This window comes from Heliangelus exortis, chromosome 14 (assembly GCF_036169615.1).
Source record: "Heliangelus exortis chromosome 14, bHelExo1.hap1, whole genome shotgun sequence".
NCBI classification, from domain to species: domain Eukaryota; kingdom Metazoa; phylum Chordata; class Aves; order Apodiformes; family Trochilidae; genus Heliangelus; species Heliangelus exortis.
Window position 1 is genome coordinate 5,556,813 of NC_092435.1, and position 18,006 is coordinate 5,574,818.

Here is an 18,006-nt window from a genome sequence, read left to right on the forward strand (position 1 = left end):
GGGCTTCTCTCTAACTTAATTAACACTCAGGTACTGCATTCCAGATGTGAGAGGTTAACAGCCACAAGCCCTTCAGGAATGCCACCAAAGCCCAGACATGCTTCTGTGAATGCTCATGCCAAGCTCCCTAACACAGCAACACCCAAGAAGCTTTATCCATCATCTGCCTGGCATCAGACATGGAAACACAAGGAAACACAGCATCCACTCAAACATCCTCTTCCCCCCCTCCTACCCCTCAGCAGCTCTGGCTGCTTTTTTAACCTATCCCTCGGGTGGGCATCTTGTAATGCTATGGCAATCACAAGATGCCTCTGTGGAGCCCAAGCTGCCACTCTACAGGGACACATAGAGGAGGTTTTAGATATTACTATGGATGTCCCACAAACTTGAAGGAGTCTCAGACTGCACGTGGTATCCATGCTCAGGCAACTAAATCCTGCCTCAATGTGAAACTTATCCAGCCACAGCCACCATGTGCAGCAGGCTAAGTGCAAGGCATGAGCATCTCCTCCTCTCCAGCCTGCTGAACTTCCACTCAGAAAGATCTCACTTTCAAAAGCAAAGATCCAACAAAGCAAGAGGGAAGCATTACGATATAAAGTCTATTTTACATGCACAGAAACCTGGAAAATAAACCCCTTCTTTCTGTCAGCTCCTACATGCATGGGACAACTATTGGGTCAGCATCCTGACTTTAACAGTGGGGATTCAAAAAACACTAAATATCTTGTAAAACGTGATAAGCTGAAGTTTGATAACCAACAAGTGAAATGCACATTGGTCCTGCAAGAGAATTGCTGTAGCCATGCCAGAAACACTCCAGCACATAAAATACATCCTCAGAGCAGCTTGGGAAGGAGCTCCTACCCACTGAACAGCTGCTTGGCTCCCTCTTGGGGAAAACACTGAATAAAGAAACTGGTGGTTTGGAGTACTCAAGCACCATTACCTTAAATGCTCTTGATTTTCAGGAATCCTCCAAGAGTCTCTAAGAGATGCCATGCTGGGAAGTCTGAGCACGTAAGCAGTGAGGTCTGGCCCTAATGCAAGTGACTTTAGAGGCAATTTTAGCTGTATGCTTGCTTCCATTTGAGACACATTCTGCACACAGGTGCACCCCAGACCATTATCTTAATTCAGCTTTATTTAGCTGAGTTCTCCCTGTATTGCATCAGCAGAAATACCACCATGTATGATACACTTCTGCAGCCTATGGGGAGAAGAGCTGCAGATACTGAAAATACAAGATGGAAAGGCAGTAGATGCATTTAAGGAGCAGCAGTTATTCCTATGCAGTGCATCCCTTTGTCCTCCCTCCTGAATCCTCTGCTTTCATGATGGTGTTCAAATCCCACCCACACTACTTTTCTGCCCACCCAGCAGGAGGTTCCCACTCCAGAACATCCCTGATGTCCCTGTCAGGGGATGGGGATTTCACTCTCAGCACTCCTCTCTTCTCACAGCAAAAAAAAGTCCAATATCTGGCTGCAAGTGAGCTGTTACTAATGTTTCATAGGAGCTGACAGAAGTGATGACATCTGCATGGTAGAGCATTGCTGCTACTTCACCCAGCTGTGGCATCAGAAGGACCTGGACCATGGCCCCAGTGAAACGTCATAAGCCAAGACCTCACTCCTGGGTCCTCCCCTGCAAAGCTGCAGTGTTTATAGCACTGTTTTAGGGAACAGTGATTGTTAATTAACAATCACTGAGACAGTATTGAAAGCAATTTTTGTTTTCCAATTGTACTTCTCACTTAGGCAAGATTTTCCAGAAACAGGTAGAGAGAGAGGACACTTTTTTCCTTAGGCAAAATAAGTTCATTTCATTAAGTGTGTGATCTTAGATGCTTGAGCAATTTTTTTTTTCAAAATATAGTTTGATGCTATTTTGGTCCCTTCAGTGTTTCAGTTCAGGGTTGCAAGTATAGGCTAATTACCATCTGAAGTTACTGATCAAGAAGTCATAATTAATATCTCAACATCGTTTCACCAATTCCTGATTTTATGTCTATTTCTTCCTTTATACAAACTACTTAATAGCAAAGGGTGCTTTGAAAAGCAGGGTGATCAGTGGAGATTTATGCGTAATTACAAAAAAACATTTCCATGTTCTATTTCCACATTCTTTAACATTCCCGAGGGGCATTTTTGCAAGGAAAAAAAAATAATCTCCATTTATCTTAAGGCTTCCTTACCTTCTATGCTATTAATCATGCACTTGCCTGTCCTCATTAACCTCACAGCTACTGCCTAGACACCCCCAGAACCAGTAAGCAGGGCAGGGAACAGCAGCAAGGTGGGAATGGCTCTGTAGAGAGGACAGCCAGGGCTTGGCTGCAGGCAGAAGGTGAGATGGCAGCAGTGGCACCACCAGAGCTCACTGGCACAGAGCCACAGTCAAGGAGAAATCCCTCAAGTTGGTTTTCCTTGCCAGTCTGTGGATGGGAGCAGGGAGATGCCAGCTCTCCTGTCCCGCTCACCCCAATACAGTGCACGGTGGCAACTGCCCTCATTGCTACTCCAGAGGTACCTCTGGCACCGTGGTGCAGCCTCCCATAGGAGCTCAGCTGGGCAGAGATGCTGCTGCTCCCCCTTCATCCTGCCTGGACCCAGCCTTGGCTGCAGGGTTTTCACAGCAGAGAGCAGGAATCTCGGTGGAGGGCAGCACACAACCACTTCTCCTGCAGCCTGTGCACATCCATCTGAGCTGCAGCACATGTGGACACGGGCTCTAGAAGAGGTTTCTTAAGGGAACGGGCAGTGTCTCGACCACAAACTACTCCTGTGCCTGTCTAAAATAAAGATAAGCAGTGCTGGGGAGAGGAAGGGAGCTGTGATTCACCTCTCCACGAGTTCTTGTCCATTCCAGCACAGGCTGTCGTTCTGAACAGCAGAGCTGTGGCTGCAGATGTACTCTGGCAAGCTGCTGTAAAAACTGCTGTGGGACTTCAGCTTCATAATGAGTTCCCTGGAAGAAAAGGGAGGAAAACGGTGCTCAGTTAAAAGCAGAAAAGAAGGTGGAGTTGGTGCATTTTAAGCAGTGAAGGATGTCACACAAACACAACAAGAAAGCAGCTAGGTGCAAACAAATTGTGAAGCTATCAGGCTTATTTCTGATCTGAAGCAGTATTTTGCGTTGTTCCCTTCTGTTCTTCAGTCAAGGGCTGAATCCATGTTTCTTAGGGCAAAACCACTGGTGATGGGAGGGATGCTGGGGCAGCAGAAGCTCAGCTCAGCCATGCAGCACACCAAAGTCACACTCTGCCAGACCCAGGAAAGGTGCTGCAGGCTCAGGCCATGCATATGTGGGGTGTATCTGAACAGCAAGTGCTCAAGCTGCCAGCAGTCTTCTCCAGTTTGCAGAAGGCAATGCAGGCCCATTAGTAAAGGACAGCTCTGTCACTTTGTCTGGCTGACATGGGTCATCCAACATTGCTACAAGTGCAGGTGGCACTTCTGGTGACACACCAGAGCAGGCACCCTCAGGACAGACCTATGGAGATGAATGACACTGAGTTTTGTACTGCACTGTTGAAAATACACAATTTCAGTTCGTACATTGGGCTCACCATGGGGTCACAGTCTGCCATCAGAGGGTCAGGTTACACTCAGCAAAATGGCTCTGCCCAGGAAGGAGGAGGAGGAGGCAGGGGAGCAGTCCCTGAGCCAGACAGAGGGGAGGGCAAATCAGGCTGCACTTCCACCCTGTGCACCCCCTTTTCCAGAAGGGGGGATCTTTGCCCACAGCAGTGGTCCCAGAGGTGCCAGGACAGCAGTTGACCCCAGGGACTCTGAGAGCTGCCAGAGAGGAGCCAGGAGCTGCAGGATGTGTCTGACCTCCCAGCCCAGCTCTGTCCCCTCAGGGGCACTCAGCAGATGTCACCAGCAAAAACTGACAGATTTAATTAGGTGAAGGGCACAAAAACGTATGATTATATGAATAGCAGAGACTGAAGGAAGCAAGACTTGGCCTCACAGTCTCCTGGTTTGAATTCAATGTGTTTCCTCTTTTAGCAAGGGGTTATTTCTTGGCCACCCTCCTGACAAGGGATGACAAGGCATCACCATGTGGAAGTGGAAGCACTCTCAGGGGCATCCCCTCGGTGCCCACAATGAAGAAACCTCCACATCAGACCATCAAACAGAGGAAGCTTAGGCAGGCTGGGGTGCAGTCGGGGTGCCCAACTCCATCTCTTTTGGCTCGGGGATTCCATGAGGTTCCCTCTTCAGCCCAAGCCCCCGACTGCCAGCTGGGGGCAGGCCAAGCAAGGAGAAGTTCTCCCTGCACCAGCGAAAGCAGCCGCTGCTCACTTTTTTTGCTAACCAAGAGCCCATTTCTGCTCTGATCCGACTGAGAACACCCGTGCAGGATGGGCCAGCAGGCAGTGGAGGCAACGAGCCACCCGAGCCCTTCCTCGGGTCACCACAACGCAGCCTGCAGGGGTATCACAAGCACCAACCCATCTCTTGCTGTCCATGCCAATAAACAAGGGGTTTGCCTTGTTGAAATCCCTCCAAAGAGTGGGAAGTACAGAATCTGGAGGGGTGCTTCAGACATTCACCTCCTGCATGAACCACCTCCTGTGGCCATCTCCTGCCCCAGGCTTACAATGGGGCAGGAGGTCCAAACAGCACCGTTTCGAAAGCCCAAATGAGGTAAGAGCTGGGTCTTCAGTTACATAGATCAGGACGAACCTTACACTGCCCATCACACCCATCTCCTTACATCCTAGACACTGTCCTGCTCCCCCACCCTGCAGACCCCAGCAGTGCTGGAGTGAACAGACGGAATAAAACTTTCCTTCCTCACTGAGAAGGGAGAGGAAGGGAGAAACTGCTCCATATCTGCAGGTATGAGCTCACAAAATTCATCAGAGCAGATTTCAGTAGACTTCACAGTCCTCAAAGGACATCTCCATCAGAACCTGGGCTGTGTAACCCTCAGACATCTTGAGACAACAGAGGAATGCAAGTCCTGGTGCTACATCTCATAGGAACAATACCAACAATGCAGCCTCACAACTCTTTAAAGAGAAATCCATCTCCAGTTCCAACAGGCTTGCCTGCTTCTCTTTCACCAGGATTTCTGTTGTATTCAAGACAGCAGTAAAGGCACTGCACGTCTCTGGGTGTGCTTGCAGATCCAGAGGGGAGATGCTTCTCCCTGGCACACCACTATGAATCCAATGAATTACAGCTTCTTTTAACAGCTTCTTTTTTTCTTTTCCCTTCTTTTTTTCTTTTTCCTTCTTTTTACAGGAAGGAAGCACAGAGTGCAGTACCAGCAGCAGAGGCAACTGCTTCTCTTTGAAAATATTCAGTAAAAGATTATTAATGTTCCTGAACTACTATACAAGACTGCACAAAAAGAAGTGAAACGAGTCCCCCTCACACACAATGTTTCAGGCTAGAGCAACCGTTTCCATCTCTAGCTAAACCTGTATTTCTAGCACTTACAGTGCCCAAGAAACCCAGACACTTCATCTGGTGTATGAACGTGGGTGCCTGGTGCATTGCGAAAAAGCAAAACAAAGATGAAATGCAAGAGGCCATTTTACAGGTTAAAAAAAGAATAAAACATCTGCAGGTTTATGGGTAAGGGAAATAAGGAGCTTCTTTTCCACCCCACTCCCACAGAGACATCCTGTATGGCCACCACTCCTGCAGCCCACCCCATGGACACCGTGCTCAGCCTGAGCCGTCTCACCTCCTCCTGCCTGACAAAGTTTCTTCTTGCTCAATGTGAGTCAGCTTCAGGACTTTCTTGTCAACAAAAAGGTCTTCAGGGTAATTAGCTGATCGATACTGCCTCTGCTGGGCATGGCCACACAGTCGGCTGATCTGGAAAACACAAACACAGCAGCATGAGGGAACACTGGGACCAGAAATACTGCAGGAAAATTGCTGAGATGCACACTGGCCCCTGTACATGAGCTGGTCACTCATCCCTTCATCCTCATTTCTCCCATAGCTTATCCAAGCAAACTGCTGCCATAAGGATGCAGCCCCACCCTTGTACGGATATTCCCTGTGGAAGGGAAGGCAGGAAACTTCAAGGAGCATTTTTGGGCATCTAAGTGCCCCATGATTATTAAACCTCCTGAAGATGCAGTCATGACTGGCAGAACTCCCTGTGCCAGGTTAAACTCATGCTGGTACAAGAGGGCTTGAGGTTCCGTTCTCCTTCCTTTCCAAAAACCATGGTACTTCTGGATGCTCTACCCATGGCTTTAGGTAATTTCTCCCCTCCAAAGGATCCTGAGATCCCAGTTCTGTAACTCGAGGCAGCTCAACATCCACATGGCCTGTGCTGCAGGTGCCTAGGGATGAGCCTCCTACATGTCACTGCTAATTAAAAAAAATCAGAATCTATCAGAAAATAGAGCATTATGGCAACAGCCTGGTCATACCATGGGAGGTCTTGATTAGCAGGGCTCTGTTAATGACACAAATTAGCTCATTAGCACACAGATGATTTGGTAACTGGCTGCAGCAGTGAGGGAAGGAATCCAAAATGCCTCATTAAAGCTCTCCTGTGCAGCCAATGTCCCCAGACTCAGCCAGCAGTGCTGCAGCTGCCACTGCAGTCCAAGCTGCGATGGATGAGCATGGAAATCCATGATTTACAGTCATCTCTGGGAGACCACTGAGGGACAACTGTTCCCCCCAGACATTGATGACACTAGGAAACTCATCTTTTGAATCACTCCACACGACTCTGCAGGACCATCTATGCTGAAAGGGGCTCAGTCAATTGCTGGGACCACAAAGGCACAGTTAACACCAACTCCTCTTTCTCTGAGCCCCATCTCACCACCAGCATCCAGGCTCAGAAACAGCCACGTAGCCATAAAATGCCTGTTCCCTGCAGCACCTCATTTATCTTCATGCTACATGAACCAAGGCAGGCAGCTAAACTCCAAATTAGCTGCACACCAGAGGCTAAAAGCACACCCGCCGCCCAAAGCTACAAGCATCTTGTGTGTAAAGAGAAGAGATTAATTCTGTTCTATTACATCCTGTATTTGAGTGGGCAAATAAATTAGTAACGTCACCTCTTTCATTATCAGGAGCAGCACAGTTTGTTTGCTCAGGCTGCCACACAATGCAGAGTGAAAGAGAAACCTCCTGGGAGCTGGGCACTGTCATCTCTGGTTCATAGCAGGGTGGGAAGGGACACTGCTCCTGCTCCTCTGCCAAAGAGGCTCCTCCTGCAGCTGCCAGGGGAGCAGTTTCTGCAGAATCTTATCTGGTTTTTCCCTCTATTGCCCCCCCTTGGCTTTGATTCCTCTCCAACTTGCCAAACCCAATTCTTGCAGAAGAATGTATAAGCCCTACTCCCTTCCTTAAATCATGAGGCAGGCTTCAAAAAATGAGGAAAGAAGGGAGTAAGAAAAACAAATACCATGTTTTGGGCTCTATTCTCTATCCTTTTTAGTTTTCCTTTAGCACACATAAAATTCTCAGGTAATGCCCCAATGCAGGCAGCCAGGACTAGAAGGAAACCATGGGGCAGCAGCAGAACTGTACAGTGGCATTCAGGACACCTGAGACCCCATTGCTGCAGACCAGGTCTGTACATCCCATCCTCTCTCTGGGCTGGCTACTGCCACTGACCCCAAAACATGCAGGAGGAGGCATGGGGGGGTTTGCAGACCTCACCTCTCTGCAGTGGGGCCAGAGATGAAACTTACCACAAAACTGCCCTGGAGAAACACAATGTATGCAAACAGGACAGGACAGAGGGCACAGGACAACCAATGCCACAGAAGCAGCATTGCTGCACCCACACTCTCTATGGGCATGTGAAACAGGAAAGAAGCAGGAAAAGGTCAGATATTTTAAGCTGCTGCTTGCAATATCTCCCTTTGATTCTCCAGTGAAAATCCCCCCCCTTCCCTTTCCAAAGCCTGCCTTTCAGCTGGCAAAGCCTACTGAACCCTGAGAGAAGAGCAAGTCCAGGATCAAGTTTTTTTTCCCCAAGGATGCTGAGACCTGCTGTATGTGAGGGGAGGGCCCAAGAGACAGCACCAACAATGGCACTTCAGACAGCAAAGCAGCCAGGACTGCCTCAGCTCCCACCAGCAAAAAAGCAAAGCAGCCCTTCTGCTCCCAGCTCTGGCATGGGAGCTGCAGCTCAGCCACATCCTCACAGCCCCACTTGGGTACCACGGGACCCCACGAGGGATGGAACCACAAACAGGATTGTGCAAGCCCTGAAACAGGACAGCAGATGAAATCTTCACAGGTAGAAGCTGGAAAGTCCAAGCAGTGCATCTAAGTTTTTACTTATTTATTTATTCAAGGTCTAATCAACCTTTTAAGAAAATAATAATAATAATCACACTGCAGCCCACCTTGCTAAGTCACATTTTAGTCAAACAAAAAAACAGCTGAGATTTTTAGCTTTAAACAAAAAGTGAGAGAACGTAGATGTAACAGATTGCCTGCTCATTTACAGGGGCAGAATCACACGTGATTTTGGGAGGAAGGGGAAGGTTTCACAAACCATCTGCCAAAGTCTGCTGGGCCACAAGCAGTCCTAGGACAACAGCTCAGAAATCTTGTTTCAAGATTTCCCCCTTTTTGAGTCCCTGCTGCAAGCTTAGGAAAATGTGAATCCAGTTTCCCTGTCTCGTGCTAATCACTGCTATTTTAGAGTGAGCTCTGAATTTTAAAAAGTCCAGAAAAATGGCACAGTAGGACAGCTGGAGAAGGCACAACACAAGTCTCACACCTTGGGGTTAACCAAGTGAGATGCTTCAGCTCTCCAGGCATCATTTGCTTTGGCAGGAGCAGCAGAGCAAGAGCAGCCAGATCCCTGGCAAGGTGAGATGCCTGCAAGAGAGAAAGCAGGAGGAAGATGGCAGAGCTACTTGTGTGTGCTAAACCAGTGTTGAGCAACAGTAGTAATATATGGTTGTCTCCCACCACACAACTACAGAGGTGACATTCAAATGGAATGGAACCACTGGCTCTTCTCAGGCTCTGCGTGTTGTCAGTGGCATCATAAATACACACGAGTCCTTAGCTGAAGTATATGCAGTGCAAGTGCTGTGCAGTCTCTTATTTTATGTCTCACAGATGGTCCCAGAACGGGCAGCAGCTTGAAACATCATGCCACACAAAAACAGTAAGTAAATCAAATAGCAGTGCAGTTTTTGGAAGTGGAGGTTGGGGTTTTGATTGTTTTTAGAAGAATCTTCCAGTCCACAGAAAAATTGTCACAAAGGGACACAAGGCAAGCAAAATCTTCCCAAAGCCCTGAATTTTTACAATGCCCCAAAGCCATCAATACTTGTACAGCCAAAGCTAAATTTTCTTGCCCAGCTCATTAACAGACTCACTAATTACCCAATTTCATTAGTCTCCTCCCTGAGAGCACGACCCAGGCCACAAGGGGAAAACTTTGCCTCCTGCCAACCACTACTCACCACCTCATTTCTTTTATTCCATCCACAGGGTGATGTCTGTGCCCACTGGTCAGACAGAGCTCTTGGGGACCCTGTGGCTCCTCAGGACCTGCCAGCTGCTTCCAGTCCTCACACCAGAGGGGAAGCAGCTGATTCCCAGCATCCCTGTGAGCCACACACCAACAGAGGGAACATTGATTGGAGAGGAGAAGAGGGACAAAGCTAATGGAGTAGCACTATCAGCCCACTCTAATGCTTCCTTGTAAATCTAGGGTAAAATGTGCCAGAGGACTGCTGGGAACTTGCTTGTGGCTGCATGGAAATGATGCACTGTGAGCAGCCAGGGACCAGATCCACCAGCACAGCTCCTTTGCTCAGCTGGAAGGGTGTAGAGCACACTGGTCCACAATGGGACTACTGGAATAAGGTTAAATTATGTCAAAAAAAGGGCTCTGACCACAGTACCAGGTTCTGTGCAAAGCATCACAGCCTCAGCACAGCTGACGGAGAGTGATGTCCCCACAGGCACCCCCAGCCTGGCTGCAGGATGGCATCACTCACAGCACTGCAGCCACCACACCAGGCAAAAAGCTCTCACCATACAGATCAGCAAGAAAATCCAGGTGGGGAAAGATTGGAAAGAAGGAACATGCATGATTTTCAGTGCCAATCTGAGCATCACTTTTAAGAGTAAGAGCATTTCAAAAGTAATTTTTGATAAGTTCTTTTAAAAAAGCTAATCAGCTTCTCCTTGGAAAAGAACAGAGTGCATTAGACACTTTTGCATACCTGCTGCTTGATATATTTGACCTTTACTTAAACTTTACAAGGAGTTTCCATTTGTCTTCTCTCTGAATTCTTCTGCTTATAGATTTGTTCTCCAGGAAGACACGGTCGTGTTTTTGTCCTCAGGGGAATGGCCTCATTTTTGAAGATTTCCTCTCACAATCTTCTTTGCTCTCTGGAGTTCATGTATGTCATTTTATACCTATTCCTGAGTTTCCTTTGGGAGAAGCTGCACAGTGAGCTGAAAAGCGATTAACTATTCTAATTGATTCAAATACTCTGAAAGGGTGATTTGCTATGGTGTGCACAGAAGAGACAACCCCAGACCTCAACAGAAAGTGCTGCCTTTGGAGGAACCAACTGGTGCCCAGTAAACCCTGCACATCCTTCAGTGGTGGGACCCAGTTTGACCAGAGAGGCTCAGTAACACAGCTGCCTGCACTGAGACTTATTCCCCACTTCTTTTTCACAACCTGCTCTGCTGAACATCACCCGTATTATTAGCATTATAAACAGGGCACAAATGCATTCTTTATCTTCAGAGTCACCATGAAAGTGAACCTGAAGTCTATTACTCAAGCACTGCTATAGAAATCCGCTTAATTAAATTCTAAAGGGCTTAAACCAAAAATACACATTGCCATGATGCGGGACAGAACATAAACTTTGTAGTAGTAGTTGTAACCAAGCACATTTACCATTTCTACAGGTGTAATAAAAATGCTAATATATGTTAATGTTCAGTCTGTGGTTAATGTTTTGTCTTGTTAATTTCCCCAGGGCTTTTATTACTGATTTAAATCTGTCACACTACCCCAGTGATTGCATCTCCTTTGCAAACTGCACCGTGCTCAAAGGAATGCTGATTAACACAAGTGAAGAAACATTTAGCTAAGGACACTCTTACTATATGCTTGTAATCATTACACACACTTTGTCAGGAAGATGGGAAAGAGTCAATTTCCTGCTCTCTCACTCTTCTCACAGCAGAAAATATGATTATGGGCATAAAAATGAATTTACAAGCCTTTACTTTAGGAAGCACATCATTATTAACTAAGTAATGATTGTTCTTCTGGTTCCAGGCACTCAAGCAGAAGGAAAAAACTGTGCACGATAACACAGATGTCTTCTACACACATTTCACCAGAATTCCTCATTAATGGAGTACTGAGTGTTATTAATCACCTCTATAGCATCACAATTTCCATTTTTCAGGCAGCACCTTGCAGGGATTACATAAGAGACAACTTCCTAACTCACTAGTGTGGAGCAGCAGGAATCCCAGGAAGTGACCTACTCTCCATGCTAAGGAGAGAAGTGTTTAATAATGCATTACCTTTAAATAATGCAACGCTATAACGTGTAAAATGCACACAAACACTGATGCTTATAATAGCAGAGTGCCTGTCACACCAGCGCCCCTGGTGCCACCCAACACATGCTGCAAACACTCACTACAAATGCTCAGGGACCACTGCAGCTACCAGACCAAGTTACACTGAGGACCATCGGCCACTGGGTTGAAGATTTGTTCTTCAAACTCTTGCAGACCAAGGAGGCATTGAGGAGACATTTTTAGAAGGAAATGTAACTTCGTTTTTACACCCCATCCGTCATACAGAGCACCACGAGACACTTTGCAGGGGCTCAGCATCACAGCAGGAACACAGAGCCCAGGGAAGATGGATGGGTGCCCTCCCTGGCCTCATTTGTTGTCTGCAAAGACAGCTCTGACCACGGACTGAAGAAAAAATGAGAGAGGATGGAAAAATAATGACGGAGAAATGATGGAAGGGGAGACAACAGAACAGCCAGCCCAAGGGACCCCGTATGCTGCCCAAGGCATTCACCATGCCCTGATGCAACCTGAGCACTAACTGGGAAGGTGTTGGGTCCTCAGGGTGAGGACCATGATGTTTTCCCAAGTGTGCTGGTGGGACAGAAGTGACACAAGAGCTGGCAGATCTGATGCATCTACCCCAAAGCCTGCATAAAGGTGAGGGTGCAGCAGCTCAGCAGAGCAGTGGGGTGGGTGCACAGAAGTTTCAACCCTTGGTGCCTGTTGCTGTAGCTGGATGATCCCCATCTGCACTTCTCTCTGCAACCTCAGGGTTCAAACAACTTAAATCAGTCTGAGGCCTGTGTCCAGTTCTGGGCCCCTCGGTTCAGGAAGGATACTGAGGTCCTGGAGCAGGTCCAAAGGAGGCAACTGGGCTGGTGAAGGGATCCAGCACAAGTCCTATGAGGAGAGGCTGAGGGAGCTGGGGGTGTTCAGCCTGGAGAAGAGGAGGCTCAGGGGAGACCTCATCACTCTCTACAACTCCCTGAAAGGAGGTTGGAGCCAGGGGGGGGTTGGGCTCTTTTCCCAGGCAACTCTCAGCAAGACAAGAGGGCACAAGAGGTCTCAAGTTGTGCCAGGGGAGGTTTAGGTTGGACATTAGAAAGAATTTCTTTATGGAGAGGGTGATCAGACATTGGAATGGGCTGCCCAGGGAAGCAGTGGATTCTCCGTCCCTGGAGATATTTAAAAAGAGACTGGATGTGGCACTCAGTGCCATGGGCTGGGAACTGCAGCGGGAGTGGATCAAGGGTTGGACTTGATGATCTCAGAGGTCCCTTCCAAACCAGCCAATTCTATGATTCTATGATTCTATGCATTTCCATCACTGCTCCCACCAGGACGTGCCACCCTGCCCCCAGAAGGACCTGACACGGTGTCCCACACACATGCTGCAGCATCCCAGGCACCTCCATGTTACATCCTACCATATCGTGACCCCTGTGCTGACCCAGCTTCTCCTGGTGCCAGATGCCCTTTCCTTCAAAGGAACTGCGACCTCAGCTTGAGTAGAGCCCTTTCAAATCCACATAAAATAATGCAAACAAGATGTTTCTTCTTTCTGGCATCCCCAGTATGCAGCATTTAATCCACCAGAGAAAGCTGCTTTGTGTTTAAGCAAAAGGCTGTTTATTGTTATTTATAGGTAGAGAGGAAGTCGGACTAAATGATCACAGTTGTTCTGCCTTTATAATCCATGACATATCATTAAGGCACAACTTTTTAAGTCAGTGTTTCCCTCCAGTGTTTTGTTAATTCTGTATTTAACACAAAAAATTCGTATTTCAGTTCTGATGGTTGGACCTTGGCAGCAAACCACAAGGCAGGCAGCTGGTGCTCCACTCAGGGCTCAGACCCAGCCCAGCCACTGGGACAGCCAAGCTAAAAATATTTGCTTGATTTTGAGCACAAATTTATGCATTGTGCACAAGTTGAGACATTTTCTGGAACACGACCCTGTAACCTCCTATTGCACCCATCCTGGTTTTAAGTTAGATCTGCCCAGTATGATGGTGCTTACATAACCCAAATGAAGGCTTTATTCTTGGAAAGAGAAGTCAGCCTTGCCTGAAAGGCAAGAGCAAAGCAAAAGGAAAGATTTGGGAGGAAAATCCAGAGAAAAGTACAAGTGTGCTAGCCTGACAAAAGCCAGGTGCAGGAGCAAAATGTGACAGCACCTGGAGCCCATCTTCTGGTGAAGCTCCAAAGCCTCTGACCTGCTGCATGGATCATTCGAGGCATGGCAGGGAAGGCAGGGCTGATCCTCACCCCACACTGCCCTCACCCCTTCAGAATTCTGATTTCCTGAGGAGCCTGAAAGTGTTACAAACTCAAGGAGCTGATTTCAAAATTAGCACTGAAACAACTTAGGAGAAAATCTGGACACAAGGTAACAAAGCTGATTTCTGCTAAGGATGTCAAGATCCATTGCACATCCGAGCCCTGCACATGCTGCACATTTGCTACTGCGAGCCCCTAAAAAACCCTCTTGTTGCAGGCTACCCCATTCCCAACAGACTGAGAAGCAAAGCAAAGAACTGGCTTGAAGGATTAGCAGTTTCTACCAAGACCTTAAAAAAATAAAATTAAATTACTTTCTTCACATCTACCTGCTGCAGAGTGCCAGGAACTGAACAAACCTCTCTGAAAGCACCAAGTCCCAGGCTGGCTGGCTGGGGGTGACCAGGCTGGGAAAGCAGAACCCAGGGCATTCCCCACTGCTCACCCAGGATCCCTGCCCAGGCTGGGGGATGAGAAACACCCCGGGAGAAGCCGGGCAGGAACAGGGCTGCAGGCGAGCACCCCATGCTTGTTATTTTCCTTCCCCCAGTTAATTGGTTTCCTTTGCCGATTTCTGCAGGTTTTAATACCGCGCTGTGCTTGTGCCTACGGCGCTAAAGAAAGGAACGATCCCAGAGAAATAAATTCCTAGCAGATTAATTTAAAGAGGAAAAACAGATACCTGCCATCAGTCTGGAACACAAGCCAGCAAGTCAGAGACAGGGTCTGTAATGGGTTCTTTAACAGCAGCCGTGTCAGCTGGGTTGCAAATGTGGTCAATACCTATCAGGCCAACCCCCCCACCTCCTTCTGCTCACCCCTGCAGCCATGAGCAGAGATTCAATTATTCTTTGAGAAATACATCGTTAAATAATTAAACAGTTACTTTTTTTTTTTTACTTTTTCTCTTTTTTTTTTTTTTTTTTTTTTTTAAACCAGGCTGAATCAATTTTGGAAGTACAGAGCCACTCGAATGTGTCAGCTAGCAATTAGCTACTGTATACTGTTTATTCTTCAACACAATCTTTGGATAGAAAGGCAATATTCTTAGCAACGCAGCATTAACTTGTTCTTCAATGACTCTAATATGGCTCTCTTCAAATTACTGCTCATAAAATCTCAGGGAAGAAAAATCTACTGATGATATTCCATCTCCTTAATTAGTTCTCTCTCTTTATCAGCAAAGCAATAGTAAGTGTAATATTTATATAAAACTGAGCACACAGGGCTCACTGCTAACCCTGCTTTAACTGGTGATAACAAAACGAGCAACTAAAAAGCAACCTCTGCAGACCAGGCTCACAGGTACAGGCAGCTTTTCAGATTTACACATCAATAAATGCTTGTACTGAAACTACCCTAAAGGTTTTTATGCCACTAAGTATTTTTCACTATAAAATGCCCTCCTCCCCTCCTGTGCTGAATGGAAAACCCTTCTAGTCCCAAAGGGTTTGGTACTCACCATTCCTCCCACTCACCCATCCCTTACAGAGGACTTTATTTAAACCTCCCCATAGGAATATCCACTCCAACCTTTTGCTCCGTCCATCCACCTTTCTCTTTCCAAGGACCAGTTTCCACTAAAACAACAAGGTTGGAGGCACCAAAGCTCACCAAATCATTTCAACACTTTTTAAGCTGCTGAATACTTTCAGCAGAACAATTGCAAACATTTTTTTTCCAACTAAACCCACAGCAACCCTGCAGCCACTGGCAAGGGGTACATGAGGCTCTTCCCCATGGAAGGGCCATGGGCCTCCCCGGGCACAGCATAAAATAGAAGCATAATAATTGTTATTAATTGAGAGTGGTAAAAGTAACTTGGTATAGCAGAGATTAGCTGCTGGTAAAATTAATGCATTCAAGGCCAAAAAAGGGCTCAGAAAGACCCTATGTTCTTTTTCTTTTTCCCCATTTTTTTTTTTCTTACTGTTGAAGCTACAAGATCCATATTAATTTTTTTTTTTCTCTGACAGTCAGTCCTACCCTAATCCAGTTAAAGGCCAGCACCAAGATAATTTACCCAAAACACGGTAGCCAAGGTAAAAAGACTCCCGTTAGATTTTTCTCATGATAAAGCAATTAAATTTTTCCCAAAGACAAATCAGGCATATTGAAAATGTAAATCATGATTGTCTATAAAGATGTAAATATCTTCAGGGCCTTTTTTGAGACTTTGTTGTAACACAGCTTGTTTTTACATGTACTGTGGTTAGTACAATTGAATTAGGGAATGATTTACAGTGCTAGGTTAGCTTCTACTTGGTTGAGAATATCTTTGTGATGAAAATTGGTGGGCACTTTTAACCTTGTTACAATGCTGTATTATTCTTCTGATTAATCTATTACAGTGAGTCATTCAGCAACAGGCTGTTTGCAGATAGAAATGAAATTAATTCAACTTTAATCACAGCACCTTTAATAACACCAAACTGAGGGCTAGAATTACATTATGAAGAGCACAATCCAATAAACTGACATACAACAATCACAAAATGGGGGGGATCATTAGATTGACAAAAAAAAAAAAAAATTGACTAAATACTTTTACTGCATTTTTGTGCATCCTCTTTACTTTACACTCACCTTGCAACCTGTAAACTGGACATTTCCAGAATGCCCTGAAAAGAAAAATCTCTTCAGGTAGAATGCTACTGACTGGGTCCTTGCCAGCAGTGGGAATTGCATGAAGGAAAGCTCAGAGATGTCATGGACATTTTTCAGCCATCCCGCAACACCACTGTCCTCAAGCTTCCTCTAATCCCTGTTTTTTTGGGCTGTCCCTTGGGGAGTAAGCAGAGTATTGATGATTTAAATACCAGGACAGGCAGTTGCAATGTCTACAGAAATCCCTGCTCTCTGGTGCTCTGAAGAGCAGCACGATGAAGTTTATTTGTACAGTGATATGGATCAATACGTGCAATCCAGGAGTTAATAAGCTTTAGAAAGACATAACTCAGAGCACATCAGTCACTCCCAAATTATCCTCACTAACCACCACAGGCTCCCTCGCCCTTTCCAGGTCAGTGCCTAAGAGCATAATCTATACCATTACTGATAGAGTTGAAGAGAATTTGGTGTGAAAATTGATTAGGTTAGAAAGATACACCTGTATAAAGAGCTGCTGAATTTCCCAACTGCTGGTGTGATTTTCCTTTTTTTTTCCTTCTTTTTTTCTTAAAAAAAAAAAACAAAAACAAAACAAACCAGAAATAACTCCATCAAAGTAGCTGTAGGCTATTGGCACAGCTTTCTAGCTTTCTGCAGCCAGCCTGCTCTCTCTCAAACCAGGCTCTGAAAGAATAATTCAGTTAGCAGTAAACTTCCCCCTCTGAGAGCAGACTTTGTGCCCTCGGGGGTTTATTAGTGGGGGAATTCAACAGGTAGAGATGGAAAAGGCCAACAGGTTCATTTTGCAGTAACCCGAAGAGGCAAAGAGCACTGCTTGGGAGTCCTGCCAGCAATGAGGGGGAGGGAACTGCTGCAGCAGACAGCTGAAAAATCTGCCTCGGTTGTTTGTTGTAATTTTTTTTCAGCTAAATGTATTTGTAGATAGTATCTTTCGTGCCTGGTACCTCCAAGCCACTTTACAATAAGATGTAGAAATGATATAATTCATAGCAATACCCACAGGCACAGAAGTCAGAATGAAGAAAAAAAAACTCCTTGCAACCCAGCCCTTCATCCTCTCCGGTACAAAACAAAATGCCTCTGCTCTGCCCGGGCAGCTCTGGGCACTATTTCTGCTTTGCAGAGCGTGGCTTTTAAGTTTCTGGTTTGTTCTTGGCTCGTTCATCAGCATTGCTAATGGGAGAGTTAGTTCTAGTTTTAAGGCAGCAGCACTCACGGGGGTTACTGTCACTGGAAGTAAACTCAGCAGGGTTAAGATGAAGGATGCCCGGGGAATGACCCCGGATGGAGGTGTTAGTGGGAACTGCAGGCATGGATAATGAGGCCAAAAGAGGGTTTAGCCTAAAAAAGCATAAAGAGATGGATATTGGCGAGCAGGAGCCTGGTGTTGCAGAGCTGCGGGTCTTAACAAGGATAAAACTCTTCAGGAGAGGAAATGGGCCAGAATACATTTTGCTAATAAGGCATCAATGTTAACAGAGGTTGTGGGAGACTGCAGCAAGCTGGATGGCAAATGAGGGAGCCGTGTCCACAGGGTTTATGCCTGGGG

The 18,006-nt window shown here is 46.4% G+C and overlaps 1 protein-coding gene across 1 annotated transcript in view; it reads right to left on the bottom strand.

Annotated features, from left to right (window-relative positions):
- The window catches only part of GPC3 (glypican 3), a 149,078-nt gene that overhangs the window by 53,638 nt on the left and 77,434 nt on the right, over positions 1-18,006 (bottom strand). The window contains exons 4-5 of the mRNA XM_071757701.1: positions 5,713-5,846; positions 2,848-2,973 (exon numbers count right to left, since the gene is read on the bottom strand). Coding sequence (XP_071613802.1) covers positions 2,848-2,973; positions 5,713-5,846 — 260 coding nt within the window. The remainder of the gene's footprint in view (positions 1-2,847; positions 2,974-5,712; positions 5,847-18,006) is intronic.